At 39.4% G+C, this 16,319-nt stretch overlaps 1 protein-coding gene across 2 annotated transcripts in view; it reads left to right on the top strand.

Annotated features, from left to right (window-relative positions):
* The window catches only part of LOC105505626 (POC1 centriolar protein homolog B), a 102,843-nt gene extending 95,377 nt beyond the window's left edge, over positions 1 to 7,466 (top strand). For both annotated transcript variants that reach the window (XM_011933510.1, XM_011933519.1), the window contains 2 exons: positions 1,780 to 1,998; positions 5,931 to 7,466. In XM_011933510.1, coding sequence (XP_011788900.1) covers positions 1,780 to 1,998; positions 5,931 to 6,035 — 324 coding nt within the window. In that variant the 3' untranslated portion in view covers positions 6,036 to 7,466. The remainder of the gene's footprint in view (positions 1 to 1,779; positions 1,999 to 5,930) is intronic.
* Positions 7,467 to 16,319: the final 8,853 nt, after the last annotated feature.

Below are 16,319 nucleotides of genomic sequence, written 5' to 3'. Positions count from 1 at the left end.
TTTTTTTTTTTGAGACATGTCCTCGGTCTGTCACCCAGGCTGGGGTGAAGTGGTGTGATCTTGGCTCACTGCAACCTCTGCTTCCCAGGTTGAAGTGATTCTTATGCCTCAGACTCCCGAGTAGCTGGGATTACAGGCATGCACCACCACACCCAGCTAATTTTTGTATTTTTAGTAGAGACTTTTGCCATGTTGGTCAGGCTGGTCTCGAACTCCTGGCCTCAGGTGATCCGTCCACCTTGGCCTCCCAAAGTGCTGGGATTACAGGCTTGAACCACCACACCCAGCCTTACATTTCTTTTGTTAAATTTTTTCATAAATATTTTTATGCTATTTCATTGTAAATGGAATTCTTTTTTTTTCTTTTTTTTTTTTTTTGAGACGGAGTCTTGCTCTGTCGCCCGGGCTGGAGTGCAGTGGCCGGATCTCAGCTCACTGCAAGCTCCGCCTCCCGGGTTCACGCCATTCTCCTGCCTCAGCCTCCCAAGTGGCTTGGATTATAGGCGCCCGCCACCTCGCCCGGCTAGTTTTTTTGTATTTTTTAGTAGAGACGGGGTTTCACCGTGTTCGCCAGGATGGTCTGGATCTCCTGACCTCGTGATCCGCCCGTCTCGGCCTCCCAAAGTGCTGGGATTACAGGCTTGAGCCACCGCGCCTATTTTCTTAATTTTATTTTTGGATTGTTCATTGCCATATGGAGGACTTTTGGTTTTTCTATTGTGGTAACATATACATAATGTAAAATTTATCATTTTAACTATTCTGAAGTATACAATTCACTGGCATTAAGTATATTCACAGTATTCAGTGTTTTGTAACCATCTTCACTATCTATTTCCAGAATTTTTTCATCATTCCAAGTAGAAACTCTCTACTCCTTGAGCAATAACTCCCCATTACCCCTACCTCCAGCCCCTGGTAACCTCTACTGTACTTTTTGTCTCTCGGAATTTACTTATTCTAGGCACCTCATATAAGTGCAATCACACAATGTTTGTCCTTTTGTGTCTGGCTCATTTTACTTAGCATGTTTTCAAGATGTATCCATGTTATAGCATGTATCAGAATTCCATTCCTTTTTATGACTGAATTATATTTCATTGTATGTTTATACCACATTTTGTGTATACATTCATTTATCGATAGATACTTGAGTTGTTTCTAGCTTTTGGCTATTGTGAATAATATTGCTATGAACATTGCTATACAAGTGTAAGTGTCCAGTTGAGTCCCTGCTTTCAGAGTTCTGCTGGATGTATACTTAAGAGGAGAATTGCTGGATCATATGGTAATTTTTTGTTTAATTTTGGGAGTAACTAACAGGCAAACTATTTTCCACAGCAGCTGAACCATTTTACATTCCTACTAGCAATGGACAAGTGTTTAAATTTCTCCATATTCTCACCAACACTTGTTATTTTCCTTTTTTTTGATAAGTCATCCTAATAGATGTGAATGTTGTTTTTAAACTAAGAATTAAACTGCATCTAACAATCTTTTTAATGGTAGATCCCTCAAATCAGTGTATAGAAAGTGTGTTTCATTGAAAAGAAAGTCAAGGAAAATTGTGAATTTTCTCTATTCAGCTTTTGTTTCCTTAGTAAAATAATTTTAATAATTCCTTATTTAATTATAGTAATTTCCATAATTTGTTATAGTTGAGGATAAATCTTCAGTGTAAGGCTGGGCTTTTTAGAAGAGGAGTATTTTAAACTTTTGTATCTATCATTTTAAAGTTTAGAAAATATAACTCTTCCTATATTTTCTGTGACATCAAAGACAACAGAAACCAGTGGTAGAACTCTGCCAGACAAGGGTGAAGAGGCCTGTGGATATTTCTTGAACCCTTCCTTGTTGTCACCAGAATGTTCACCAACAACCACGAAAAAGAAAACAGAAGACATGAGTGACCTCCCCTGTGAAAGTCAAAGGAGCATACCTCTCGCTGTGACTGATGCTTTAGAGCATATTATGGAACAACTCAATGTTTTGACACAGGTGGGCATGACACAGGTTGCATGCATTGCACTTGGGGGTAAGATACACAAAACAATTCTGGATACAGCAAGTTGCAGAACTAGCAGAGCAGGGGAAATTTTTCTGTACTAGCAAAGCAAACTCAAGGTGGCAATGCCCTAAAGAAGATCTTGTAGAGATAAACTCGGAGCCTATGCATTTGTATGTGCACATGCACACACACACACACACACACATACACGCTTTAAGCCATTCGTAAAAAATTATTTAGAGCCATGAGAAAAATGTATTGGGAGTAACCATTTCTGGTTAGTATGAAATATTGCCAATGTTTGTAGTTTTTTACTCTGAAAATATTCTCACTGTCCAGTATTTAACTTCTCTTATCCCAAAGCCTCTTACACTGATGCAGTGATCTTCCAGGCCTGATGGTTTTGCATTCCCATGTTAGAATATTACCCAGTTTTTGGAGGCCAGTTTACCTTTGCAAAGAAAAATACAGTGGATCTTAAATAATATACCAAAATTCTTGGTTACAAGGTATAGACATAATTTAAGGGAAGTGGTATGTTGAAATGGATACACCAAAGGTTTCTCTTCCAGCTCTGTTGATTCATTGTTCCCTTTGAATAAGTCTTCTCTTGTTCCTCTTTGATGTGTAGAATGAGAATACTAGATACTAATATTTGTTGGAGTGGACAGTAGCAAGTTATATAAAAAGATGGTAAAATATGAACTACAGAGATGTCAATTACTTGTCCAGAAAAAAAAATATTTCAAATAGAAATAACTTTTGCATAGAAATCACCCAATTGGTTCTCAACCCTGACTGTCCACTATAATCATTAGGGCAGCTGAAAAACATATATATACCTGGTTTTCACCTCCAGAGAGTCCATTTCCATTGGTCTGGGATAAGGCCCTAGCATCAGTCTTTTAAGAACTCCCATATGATTCTGTTTTACAGCCAGTGTTGAAAACCACTAATTTAAGTGAATATTTTTATCCTGTAGATATCACCTCAGGGCCTTTGGAGGCATCTGACAGATTGTGAGAAAGAGCCATGTGAGAACTTGGAGTCATCATATGATTTGCTCAAAGAAAATCATGTTAAAAATCACTTAGTTTCATTTTCTAATATTGTATTATACGTGACTTTCTCTGTATTTATCAGACATCTCTTTTCCTTAAAGGCCATTGCCCTCTTCACTTCATGTCAAATTTAGTTGTAGTTGGCTTGTTTCCCATATTGCCTAACTTCCTCACCTAAACTGTTACCTTTCAACATTCAGTCCTCATTAGGGTCTCTCCGAGTGAATCTTTCCATTCCCTGTTCTTTCAGTTTCATGACCTATTTCTCCTCCTTTTTACCGGATTCAAAGCTAAATAAATCACTTTAAGCTTTATTGAATTTCTGTATGATTTTTAATATTTAGGGAATGGATTCATTTTATGTATTAAAAAGGTTAGAAGCAGGCACAACACACTTGCAAAAGGGGAGCAGTGACTCTGTGGGCAAGCAGCAAGTAAAATAAATACATTCTGATTTACTTTAATTACAGGTGACTTAACAACAGCTAACTAAGTTGGAAGGTGTTTATCGTTAATGAACTATAATTAGAAATACATTTAAATGAAATTATGTTTTAGATGGTAGACAGATGGAGTTAACCCGTTTTAAAGGTGTTAATAATGTATAAATAACTTTTAGCATTTGGAACTGTGATAATGTACAAGTGTCTGAAGGGCTGGGCACAATGGCTCACACCTATAATCCCAGCACTTTGGGCCTCTGAGGCAGAAGGATTGCTTGAGCCCAGGAGTTCAAGACCAACCTGGGCAACGTAGTGAGACCCCATTTCTTCTTTTATTTTGTTATTATATAGAGACAGGGTCTCGCTATGTTGCCTAGGCTAGTCTCAAACTCCAGGGCTCAAGCGACTCGCCCAGCTTGGCCTCCCAAAGTGCTAAGACCTCATTTCTGCAACAACAGCAACAACAAAATTAATTAGCCAAGCAGGGTGGCACGCACCTATGATCACATCTACTCAGGAGACTGAGGTGGGAAGATCGCTCGAACCCACAAGGCAGAGGTTGCAGGGAGCTAAGATCAAGCCATTAACACTCCAGACTAAGACCCTGTCTCAAAAAAAAGTGTCTAATAAAATGCTTGGCACATAGTAAGCACTCAATAAATGGTAGAATGTATTAACAGCATCGCTATTATTTTTAATTAGTAATGATCTATAGATTGTATAAAACATGAAAAGGCAAAAGCTGTTAAATAATATCTTTAAAAATTGGTTACATTCAAAAGACGATAGGGATTCAATTTTTTTATCTTAAAACTGGTTGACTAAATACCAAGCAAGTGTCATGTGTTTCCTACATGAACTCTACCATGAGGTAACCACGTAGTAGATGAGGAAAATGTCTCTTATTTATTAGTTATCCCAACTAACAAAATGTTTTAATGATAGAATTAGAATATCATCATTTGCAATCTCCAGGAATTAACAGATGTAGACATTGAGTCACTATGACATTCATGAGAAATGACCAAACATTATTAATCTGCCTTCTAATCAGAGAACAGGCCACCACCTGTAGTCTTTCTAAGGCATCTAACCTGATCAAGCCTTTGGATCCAACAGCCAACTTAGAGAATATACAGAAGATGGAAGAACAGGCTGAGCTGCACCCTGAGTGTGCAGTTTCAGAGCTTGTCAAATGGCCTGAGCTTATCAACAGACGAATTGTAAAGAAAAGAGAGGGAGAGGGTGGGCACCTGTAAATTAAGAGAGACTTTAAGTGACACATTAAGTCTCGAAATGGGAAAGAAAATTATAGTGTCTAGGGATGTGCACCTGAGAAATAAAACCATAAAGAAAGCAATCATTTTAAAGGTCAGGATAGTGGCTGTTACAGAGGGTGGGCAAGGAGGTCACGTGGTAGGCACATGGAAGGCTCCTCTGGGGTGGCTGGCAGAGTCTAGTTCTTGCTATGGGTGATGGTTTTGAGGATGTATTTCTTATAAGAATCCATTAAATAACACAGGTACCTTGTGTGGGTTCCTGAATAATCTATTTTATAATAATAAGTTTTTTTTAAAAAAAAAAAAGATACAAAATAATGAAGACAGAGTAGCCAATATCACAAAAAATTAGATTTCCCAAGTTTAACATATGTATAAAGCATATTTTAACATTTTATATATATACATATTTGTGTTTGTGTATGTATTCTGGATGTGTTCTAACTCCTTTAGCTAATAAGTGAGTACAGAATTATTCAAACCATGTGTGTCCAGTACTAGCATAAACATTTTACATGAATTATTTTATTCAATCCTCCTAACAACTCCATGAGGAAATATTAGCATCTTCTGTGTGAGGGCACTGGAGGCGATTGTTACGATATTTTCAAAGCAATCTAGCCATCCATCTGCGGTGCTATAGGTATGGTTTGCCATGGATTGGATTATGACAGAATGAGTAGTGATGACATTTCAGTGGCATCTGGCTGGCATGTGGAATTTGGCACCCCTCCCCTTCTCCTCTAAGTGTGTAGCTTATGGCACCACTTAGAACAGTGTGTGGCTTCTTCCCTGGTTTTGATGCTTTGGAAGATCAGGCATAAGAGGTCTGATCTTTTGCTGCTTTTTTTCTCAAACACATCAGTTTGGGTTTTTTTTTTTCTTTCTTTCTTTGTTTCTTTTCTTTTCTCCAACTGCTTGATAATGCCTTGCCCTGTGGTTGGGCCCAGAAGCAAAGCAAGTTCTGGGGCTCATTTTTGAGTCAACTTCTTAGTAGAAAGGTGGGCATCCCAGTTCTAAAAAGGATTTCCTATGCAGAAATTATCATTGTCATCCTCACCTTCCTATGCAGAGATTGTCTTTGTCATCCTCACCACCAGAGGACCAGGCATTGATTATTTTGTCCTCCTTTTTGCAGACTGTTTCAATCTTGGAGCAGCGACTGACTTTGACAGAGGATAAGCTGAAAGACTGCCTTGAAAATCAGCAAAAGCTTTTCAGTGCTGTCCAACAGAAAAGCTGAATAAAAAATTCATTTTCATTTGTTGGGCAGAGGCACAATAAATGAACAAATGTACATACACTCAGGAAGGTAGTACAAGATACTCCACGCAACACGACCATGTGCTATTTATCATGGCATTTCTTAAAAGGGTGAGCAACAGAACAAAAGGCAGAAAAGGCATATCTAAGGACTAATGTAAACACACAAATCAATGTGAAGGACTAATTTAAATTACTATCATTTATGATTGCAGTAATAAAGTGATAAGCACTCAAGCAACTCTGTATTTTCCCCATATTATTTTAAATGTCCATTTTCATTTCTAGGCCAAATCCTGTCAGGAAAGTAACCAAATCTCTGGATATCACTGTTAAGTCATTTCAGATTGACCATATTCAGACAGTCATGGGGTGAAATAATTCACTTACCTCCAAAATAGCATCCTACATGCAAATAATGAGTTATTGATCTGACTTGTTATATTTCTTTCTGTCCAAAATAAAAATTATCCTTTCTTACTAATGCCTTGAAAGGATGAACGAATAAAAATTCCCAGACCACAGAATTTCCACAGCAAGAATACACTTATTTTAATTAACAATAGCACAGATATGGCATAGGGCAGTGGGTTTTTTATTTAATTTATGGTGTACTTTGTTTATCCATTGGCCAACCTGAAGGAAATGAAACTCACCTGTCTATCACAGATGAATGTGCTGAATGATTTGGCTTGTATCTGATCATGGTTCACAAAAATTATGTTAGTGTGTTTTCAGTATGCTAAAAAGCCAGAGTGATGCAACAGCAATATTTAAAAATATACACACATGTATGTACACATGCTTCAGAAATATTGTTGCTTGGGATGATTTGAGCAGCTAAATAGTAAGTACTTTTTAAAATTTTTGCATCATCGTCTTCCTATTTAATGAATTGTGATTTAAAACAAAATGAAAATGAGCCAGGTAGTCTAAAAGATCCTGGTTACAAATTAAGAATTTTGTTTTATTTTTAACCAAATTGAGATTAAATTGAAGAAAAGCAAGCAAATTAATTTCAGCTTCATTATCAACCTGTATCAAGAACAAAAATGGGAGGAGGTGTCCACATTTATGGTGCGTATAGGTAACATGGGGGAAAATGCTATTCTGTGTTTTGGAAAAGAAGAAATAGTGCCGTCCTATTTATTTCTATATTTAGAAATTTTTCTCAAAGAAATTTCAATTGTATCTTATGAGGTGGGTTTCTAAGTATCTTACTGTGTGTTATAAGTGCCTTTTTATATCATTCTAAGTGTGAGCTTCTGGACATTTTCAAGAGCTTACAGAAACTAAGTGGCATTGTATTTTTATAACCTCATTGAGAAGACTAAGAAATGAAATTTCCTATCAATTTTGTTCACTTTGTCATGCTTGAAACAATAAAGACATTTTTGCTTTAAAAGAAAAAGTTATTCCTTTTCTTTTTAAATGATTAAAACCCAGAAGTACTAAACATCTTATCATCCATCTCACTCAGTCTTTAATATGTGAGAATCTTCTGGAGAACTTGTCAAAACAGTTTCCTGGGCCCTATCTCCAGAGCTGACTCCATGCATCAGGTGGGGCCCAATCATTTGCATCTCTAACAATCTCATAGGTGATGCTGATGCTTGTGGCCTGAGGTCCACACTTTAGGAACCACCTGTAGCCACTTCTTACAACCTGATGTTGCCAGACACTTTTTATAGTCATCACAGAACTTTATAAGTGATATAAAAATAGTGATGATATAAATGCAGATGCCTTGAAACTTTTTCTACAGACTCAATTTTCTAACTCCCCTCTTTACTTATCTGGTTAGTTAGTTAGTTAGTTAGTTATTTTTAGCATTTGAGGAATCTCCTTTATCTTCATCAGATTCCAGCCCCTCCCTTGCCTAACTTGAATATCCAGCTGCCTGATCAGCGTCTCCACTTGGAACTCTAATAGGCATCTCTAAATAGGTCCAAAACCGATTCTTCTGCCCTCTACCTCTAACTCCCCACCCCAACCAGTGTCACTAGCAGTTTCTTTCCTGGACTTGCATGTAGCAATAAAATGACAACTTTCCTTCCTGTTGCTCAAGCTGAAGACATGGAATTCTCTTTGATTCTTTTCTTTCACACCCCACAGTTCATTCCTTCAGGACATTTTAATGTAGAAAACACCTGATCACTTCTTACACCTTCATCTCCCACCACCATCCAAGCCACTAATCTCTTGGCTGGAAGACTACAGTTGCCTCCTATCTTATTCCCTTTGTGTTACTATAAAGGAATACCTGAGGCTGGATAATTTATAATGAAAAGAGGTGTATTTGGCTCATAGTTCTGCACACTGCACAAGGAGCGTAGTGCAGATGCTTCTAGTGAGGGCTTCAAGCTGCTTTCACTTATGGAAAGTGAGGGAGAGCCAGCAGTGCATGGTGACAGAGGAGGAAGGAAAGAGGGGAGAGTGGTGCCAGGCTCTTTTTAACAATCAGTTCTTGCAGGGACTGAGAACTCGCTCTCTACTTCGAGGAGGGCACCAAGCCATTCATGAGGGATCCATCCCCATGACCCAAACAACTCCCCTTAAGCCCCACCTCCAACAGTGGGGGTCAGATTTCAACACGAGACTTGGTGGGGCCAAATAAACCATATCCAAACCATAGCACCTCCTGACATCAGCACCCCCTGATGTCACCCTTGCACAGCAGACCACACTGGTTCTTGAAAAGCCTGAGGAAAAGCACATGGCTCTTCAGCACAGAACACTTCAGGGCTTCCCATCTCAGAGTAAAAAATCTAAGACGCAACCTCTTCTCCTTAAACTTACCTTTCCTTCTCCTTGAATAATCCTCACTCACCGTCCTCTGGCCATAGTGGCCTCTATGCAACCCTTTGAAGAAGCAAAGTGTTCCCACCTGAGAGCATCTGTACATTTCCTCTGCCTAGAACTTTCTGCCCTCAGGCATCAATGAGGGCATTCAACCTTTGCTCACCTGGTACCTGTTCAGAGGTGCCCTCCCTCACTGCCCGAGTGACCCTCCATTCACTCCCTGACCCTTCATCAGGCTTCATTTTCTCCAGTGCACTTATTACCATCCGACACATACATCAGTTCACACATGTCTTCCCCTGGTAAGCAACTCCTCCTGTCAGTCATTGATGGATCTTAGAACTGAGAAGGGTTTCCAGTTTGTAGTAGGCACACAGCGTATATTGTGTGAATATAGGACAACAATAAGTTGCAGATTGTTTTCCTCCTCCACCCCTGAAGTGGCTTCTCAGCTATGATTAATTCCTGAGCAAAATGCTTCAGCAGCCTAGTTCAAGAAACTAAATTTGATGTGAGTGGCTGAGCAGGAGTGAATCCTCAGGATATCTGTGATAGGGGAAAAACACCAAAGGAGCCATATTAATCTTCAGCCACATCATCTGATACTATCACTTCCTTTCTAGTGGGTAGGCTCAACCAAATGAAATATAATAGGGTTTCTCAATATCTGTCTTCCTAGCTTCTACAGATAGGATTATTTTCTTGCACATAAATATTTCTCTTGGACTTACACAAGTTGTTAAAGTAGATGTTAAAGGTTTTACAGGCTTTTTTTTTATTTAAAAAAAAAAGATAACTTCTCATTTGCTTGATGTATCTATTAAGCAGAGGCACATTAAAATTTTTTGAAGTTTATTTGAGCAACAGTGACTCATGAATCAGACAGTGCCAACCTGCAAGCCGTTTTGGCTCCCCTGAAGGGAGTGCAAGGGGAAAACTTTTATAAGGTGTTTGAGGAAGCAAGACAGAAAATATTTGGATTGGTAAAAGTGGAACAGCAGCCTTAAAGTCTCTAGTTGGAGATTAGTTGGTGGGTTCTGATTTGTTAAATGTGGTCTTCCCAGGATATGACCGCTTACTCTGAGTTAGGTTTCAGTTTGTTTACTTAGGAACTCTGGGCGCTAGAGCTGCCTCAGTGTAATGGGCTCCCAAGTAATTATTTTAACAAACCAAAGGTTAGTTTGTATCTCATTTACAAATAGATTATTTCTTATTTTAATCTTGAACATTAGTTTCTTTAAATAGTACAGAAGAAAATAGGAAGTTCAGTTAGTGAACTTTTGTGGAATATGTAAAAATAACTTCAGGGAAGATTTTGTTTATTCAATAATTATGGAGTATCTTTCTTTTTTTTTTTTTTTTTGAGACGGAGTCTTGCTCTGTTGCCCGGGCTGGAGTGCAGTGGACTTTACCTTTCTAACAATATATGATTATTTAGTTGATAGGACCTCTGAGTTTTACTAAGGCTTTGGAATTTTAATACAAACTTGTGCTACTCATTTCTTCCAGAGACAGAGCAAGCCACTTGCCTGTGGGATGAACACAAATACAGCTGCTGTTTTTAAAAACTAATTTTTATATACCTGCTGACACTTAAAAGTTGGAGATTTTATATTAACTAAATAAGGTCTCTAGCTTGTCTTAGGAAATCAGAAGATCTGCAACTATTGGGCCTGTATTCCTCCATGGCAACAATGAACTAGGGCAGGGTGGAGCAGACATACCCGACTCCATACTGCCTCCATCCCCCTCCACTGCTGAACATTACCTGTCTGGCCTCTGCCTAATTAACACTGTAGATATCCAAGTCTCACATAGTGTTCTAAGACTGCCGCCTTCTGTCCTCAATCCTTACCTTTTCGAGGTTATTTTCTGAGCATGCCTCCTTTTCTACATTCTTTTTCCCTTCCCGCACAATCATGCGTCTTTTCCTCAGCCCTGCTGAACTTTTCACCATTACGGGATGGAGCATGCCGCTCCCTTCCCAATTCCACGTACATTAAGCATGCTTCTTCCCTGTCACCCTACCTAACTCTTCTCTTCCTGGAAAACCCCTGCTCATCCTTTAAAAGGCAGCTTGCATATCCCTGCATTCTTTTTCTGTTGTGCTTCCTCAGCATTCTGTGCTTATCTCTGGTACAACAGAGACTGTAATACAGTTGCAGCTCTGCCTCTTCCACTATGACTTAACCTATCCAAAAGGCAGGCATTGTCATCTCTAGATTCTCCACCTAGCGCATTGTCTGGCTCATAGGAGGAGCTCAACAATTCATTTTTGAATAAATGAGTGTTTTTTATTTTCACTTATTGAAGTGTTTCTTTCTAAAACATTGTTCTATGCTTCACTCAAAGCCAAAAGCAGTTAAAACTAGGGCGGGTGGGCTGGAAGAAATAGGATAGGCCAACATTTAGACACTCGATTTTTGGGGCTAAGTGGACACTACTATAACCTGCCATTTGTTAGATAGCTCAGCAGTTATGTAGACAGTGTTATAAGCCAGAAAAATTTGATGCAAATTCTGGCTATGCCATTCTCTGGCAGTGTGACTGTCAGGGAAAGTATTCACAAAGCTTAGTTTCCTTAACCATAAAAGGTAAAAATAATAATGTGAACTGCATTTGTGAAATGATTAGCACAGTAGCTGTCATGGAGTTAGTGATCAATAAATGGTAGTTTTTATTATTATTAATAAATCATTTTGTTTCTCTGGACTGCATTTCCAAAAAATATGATTTCAACTGTAACTACTGAAATCAGATATAGGGACTGTTACTAAGTGGTAGTGAATAAATGTGTGATATTTAATTCAAAGCCAATGTTGCATTTTTAAAAAATTAACAAAAAGAATGATTATATAAAAGAAATTAGCCTTTCATACATAGAAAACCTCAAGGTTCTGGCCAAATGCTGGCAATTGAGCAACTCCTGAGGACTTCAGCCTAAGAATACTAATGTCATAATTATCCTAAATAAAAATGAGGCAAAAACCAGAAGTGGGTGAAGGGCTTGGAATGTGAATCAAGTAAATGTCATTAAGAAAAAGGCTTCCCTGGAACTCAAACTATTTTTGCCCTTTGACCATTTGGAGAACAGGTATTATCTGCTTACTGCCTTTTCTCTAAAGACAAGATAGTATAGACCCTCACTTAACATTTCATTTATGTGTCAAGCAAACTTGGAGGCTGTTAGTCCCATCTAATTCTGTGCATCTAAGAGGAAGATAAACCATCTGTTCCTGGGTAGAAATATTTGGCTGCTGAGAGAGAAAAAAACAGTTATTCTAATATTTGAGGGTTATTGACAAGTATGATCAATCCATGAGTAAATTTGATAAGAAAAATAGGTGGGTCTCTAGTACATTTTTAAGTGAAATTATATCATTGATATGCTTCATTTTCCTTCATGGCTTATACAACTCTTTGCCTTAGCAAGTCACGAGGTTTTAGACTTCATGCACCAGAGGATTTATGAATGTACAGTGAATCTAGGAACACAATGTAATTGCCAGGTTGTCCTCCATAAGCCCCAGCTGTGACTCAGCCAACTAACACAATTGCAGCCTGAGCTTACTAGGAAAACAGGTCAATGGCTTGCCAAGAGGCAGAGGTTAATGGGAAACACGGGTGGCAGGAGTATGTGCTCAACTACTTTTTTCTTTGCAAGGTACATTCGTTGCATTTTCTTTGGAGTCAAATCTCAAATGTGTTCCTACTAAAAATACACATTTGATTTGAGATTCTTCTCACTGTAAAATAGATTTCACAACAAAAACAATAAAAGAAATAACTTGATCACCTAAAACTTCTAAACTTATAAAGCAAAAAATACATGAATAGAAAAAATTGACTGGGCATGGTGGCTAACACCTGTAATCTCAGCACTTTGGGAGGCCAAGGTGGGCGGATCACTTGAGGTCAGGAGTTCAAGACCAGCCTGGCCAACATGGTGAAACCCCATCTCTACTAAAAATACAAAAAATTAGCCGGGTGTCATGATGAGTGCCTGTAATCCCAGCTACCTGGGAGGCTGAGGCAGGAGAATTGTTTGAGCCTGGGAGGCGGAGGTTGCAGTGAGCCAAGATCGTTCCGCTGCACTCCAGCCTGGGTGACAAAGCGAGACTCCATCTGAAAAGGAAAAATAAATAAATAATTGGCAGAAATGCAACGCATAATTGGGAATATCAACATTTCAAAAGTAGAATTTAGTTCACATGATACAGAGGTAATGAGGCAGACTTAACATATATGTAAAAAACTGCATGGAAGTGAAAAAACACTTCACTTTTTTGACCAAGGGTATCTTAAACAAAGATTGGTCATGTTCTGAACCACACAATGTAAGTGTTAGTCAAAACTCTATATGCCAAATATGCAGAAAGTAAATCATAAAAATGGAAATAACAAAATAAAAATGCTCAATCACACAGAAAATATGAAAAAGAAAACTTAAACTTCACTGAACAATGTCTGTGTGAGAGAGGAAACCCCAACATATAGTGTAAAGTAAAATACTTTTTAGAATAAAAATAGGCTAGGCATAGTGGCTCACATCTATTATCCCTGCACTTTGGGAGGCTGAGGTCGGAGGATCACGTAAGGCCAGGAGTTGAAGACCAGCCTGGGCAGCATAGTGAGACTCCATCTCCACAAAAGTTTAAAAATTAATTGGGAGTGGTGGTGCACTCCTGTAGTCTTAGCTTCTTGGGAGGCCGAGGCGGGAGGATTGCTTGAGCCCGGGAGTTCGAGTCTGCAGAGAGCTATGATTGCACCACTGCACTCCAGCCTGGGTGACACAGTGAGACCCTGTTTCTAACTTTTAAAAAAGGAAGAAAAAAGGCCAGGCATGGTGGCTCCCACCTGTAATCCCAGCACTTTGGGAGGCTGGGGCAGGTGGATCACGTGAGGTAAGGAGTTTGAGACCAGCCTGGCCAACATGGCGAAACCAGGTCTCTACTAAAAATATAAAAATTAGCTGGGAGTAGTGGCGGGCGCCTGTAATCCCAGCTACTGGGGAGGCTGAGGCAGGAAAATTTCTTGAATCCAGGAGGCGGAGGCTGCAGTGAGCCGATACCATGCCACTTGCACTCCAGCCTGGGTGACAAGAGTGAGTGAGACAAAGAAGGCAGGGAGGGAGGGAGGGAAAAAGGAAGGAAGGAAGGGAGGGAGGGAGGGAAGGAGGGAGAGATCATACTTTTCTCTCCCTCTGATCCTTTCATGAACTCGAAACCAAGACATGGCAGGATGAGAGAGCATCTTTGTATTTTTAAGTATTTATTTCAGAATGCTTTTAATACATTAAAAACCTTTTTCTTTTTTCTGAAATGGAGTCTTACTGTGTTGCCCAGGCTGGAGTGCGACTGGTGCAATCTCGGCTCACTGCAACTTCCACCTCCCAGGTTCAAGCGGATTCTTCTGCCTCAGCCTCCTGAATAGCTGGGATTACAGCTGAGATTATAGTCCCGAAAAACATACCTGGCTAATTTTTGTGTTTTTAGTAGAGACAGGGTTTCACCATGTTGGCCATGCTGGTCTCAAACTCCTGACCTCAAGTGATCCACCTGCCTTGGCCTCCCAAAGTGCTGGCATTACAGATGTGAGCCACTGTGCCTGGCCTACATTTAAAACTTTTGAAAACTAAAACAGAAAAAAAGAAAAAAAAAAATGCCAGCACGTATCACTTTGAGATGAGACACCCTTACTTAAGAAACAACTACTGTTTACCAAAGATACTTCTGTGGCCAGGAGAAAGAAGAATAAGAAAGCTCAGCAGGGCAAGGATTTGTGAAGCTCGATGCCAGATAGGGAGGGGGAACAGTCCAAGGTTGTGGACAAGGACTTCTTGCTGAGATTTGCATCTCTTAATTCTAATGAAACACTAGCACTACCTTAGGTTGTTTCCCCTACTTAATCCCCAGAGGAAATCCCTTTGCTTTTCAGAGATAAAAAGGTAGCAGAACAAAGAGAAAGTCAGGGGAAGTTCCTGGGCCTTTTGCTATAGAATTCCACTGAAGCCTTTCCAAGCCTAGAGGATAGAACCCGAGGGCTATACTATTTATTTCCACACCTGGATTGAGTATCAAGGTCTGTGAGAAGATAAATCATTTAGAAACCTGAGGTTCTTGCAAGGGGGTGCTGCTTTTTCAGAACTCTAATAACAACTGTGTCAAAGGCAAAAATCACATGAAAAGTTCAAAGTTGTTAAATCCCCCTTCTTTACTGCTTTCAGCAAGCGAGAGTCGGAAAGTCTAGCAACTGGTGATGTTGATCATTCCTTCTCTGAAAAGGAGAGATTAAAGATACAACATTGAGGCGGGAGGAAAAGAATCAACAGCTTGAGGTGGCAGTTCTTACGGGAACACCTGTCTAAGACTTTCATTATTTTCACCTTAAACTGAGTGATTAAGGCAAAAGACATAGGACTTGATTTGGAATCATTTGTGATCCTCAAAAATACATTTGAGGCCGGGCGCGGTGGCTCAAGCCTGTAATCCCAGCACTTTGGGAGGCCGAGACGGGTGGATCACGAGGTCAGGAAATCGAGACAATCCTGGCTGACACGGTGAAACCCCGTCTCTACTAAAAATACAAAAAATTAGCCGGGTGTCATGATGAGTGCCTGTAATCCCAGCTACCTGGGAGGCTGAGGCAGGAGAATTGTTTGAGCCCGGAAGGCGGAGCTTGCGGTGAGCTGAGATCCGGCCACTGCACTCCAGCCTGGGTGATAGCGAGACTCTGTCTCAAAAAAAAAAAAAAAAAAAAAAAAAAAAAACATTTGAAAGGAGTTGAGGCCTGGGAAGGTCCTGATTTAGTAATTTCCAATCCAGTACAAACTTACTCAAATTTATTCACATCGAAGCTCAGCCCATTCCCAAGGGCATTTCATTTTTGGAATCAGCAATGGGAAGTAATTATAATGTGCATATAAAACAACCAGAGATGATAAAATCCTAGGCAGCGTGATGCCTCCAGCTTTGTTCTTTTTGCTTAGGATTGTCTTGGCTATGTGGGCTTTTTTTGGTTACATATGAAATTTAAAATAGTTTTTTTCTAATTCTGTGAAGAAAGTCAATGGTAGTTTGATGAGAATAGCATTGAATCTATAAATTACTTTAGGCAGTATTGTCATTGTCACGATACTGATTCTTCCTATCCATGAGTATGAAATGTTCTTCCATTTGTTTGTGTTCTCTCTTATTTCCTTGAGCAGTGGTTTGTAGTTCTCCTTGAAGAGGTCCTTCACATCCTTGTAAGTTGTATTCCTAGGTATTCAGTTCTCTTTGTAGCAATTGTGAATGGGAGTTTGCTCATGATTTGGCTCTCTGTTTGTCTATTATTGGTGTATAGGAACGCTTGTGATTTTTGCACATTGATTTTGTATCCGGAGACTTTGCTAAAGTTGCCTGTCAGCTTAAGGAGTTTTTGAGCTGAGATGATGGGGTTTTCTAAATATACAATCATGTCA

The sequence above is a fragment of the Colobus angolensis genome, unplaced genomic scaffold, assembly GCF_000951035.1.
Source record: "Colobus angolensis palliatus isolate OR3802 unplaced genomic scaffold, Cang.pa_1.0 Scaffold10, whole genome shotgun sequence".
Taxonomy (NCBI): Eukaryota; Metazoa; Chordata; class Mammalia; order Primates; family Cercopithecidae; genus Colobus; species Colobus angolensis.
This window is presented reverse-complemented; position numbering and strand designations above follow the sequence as displayed.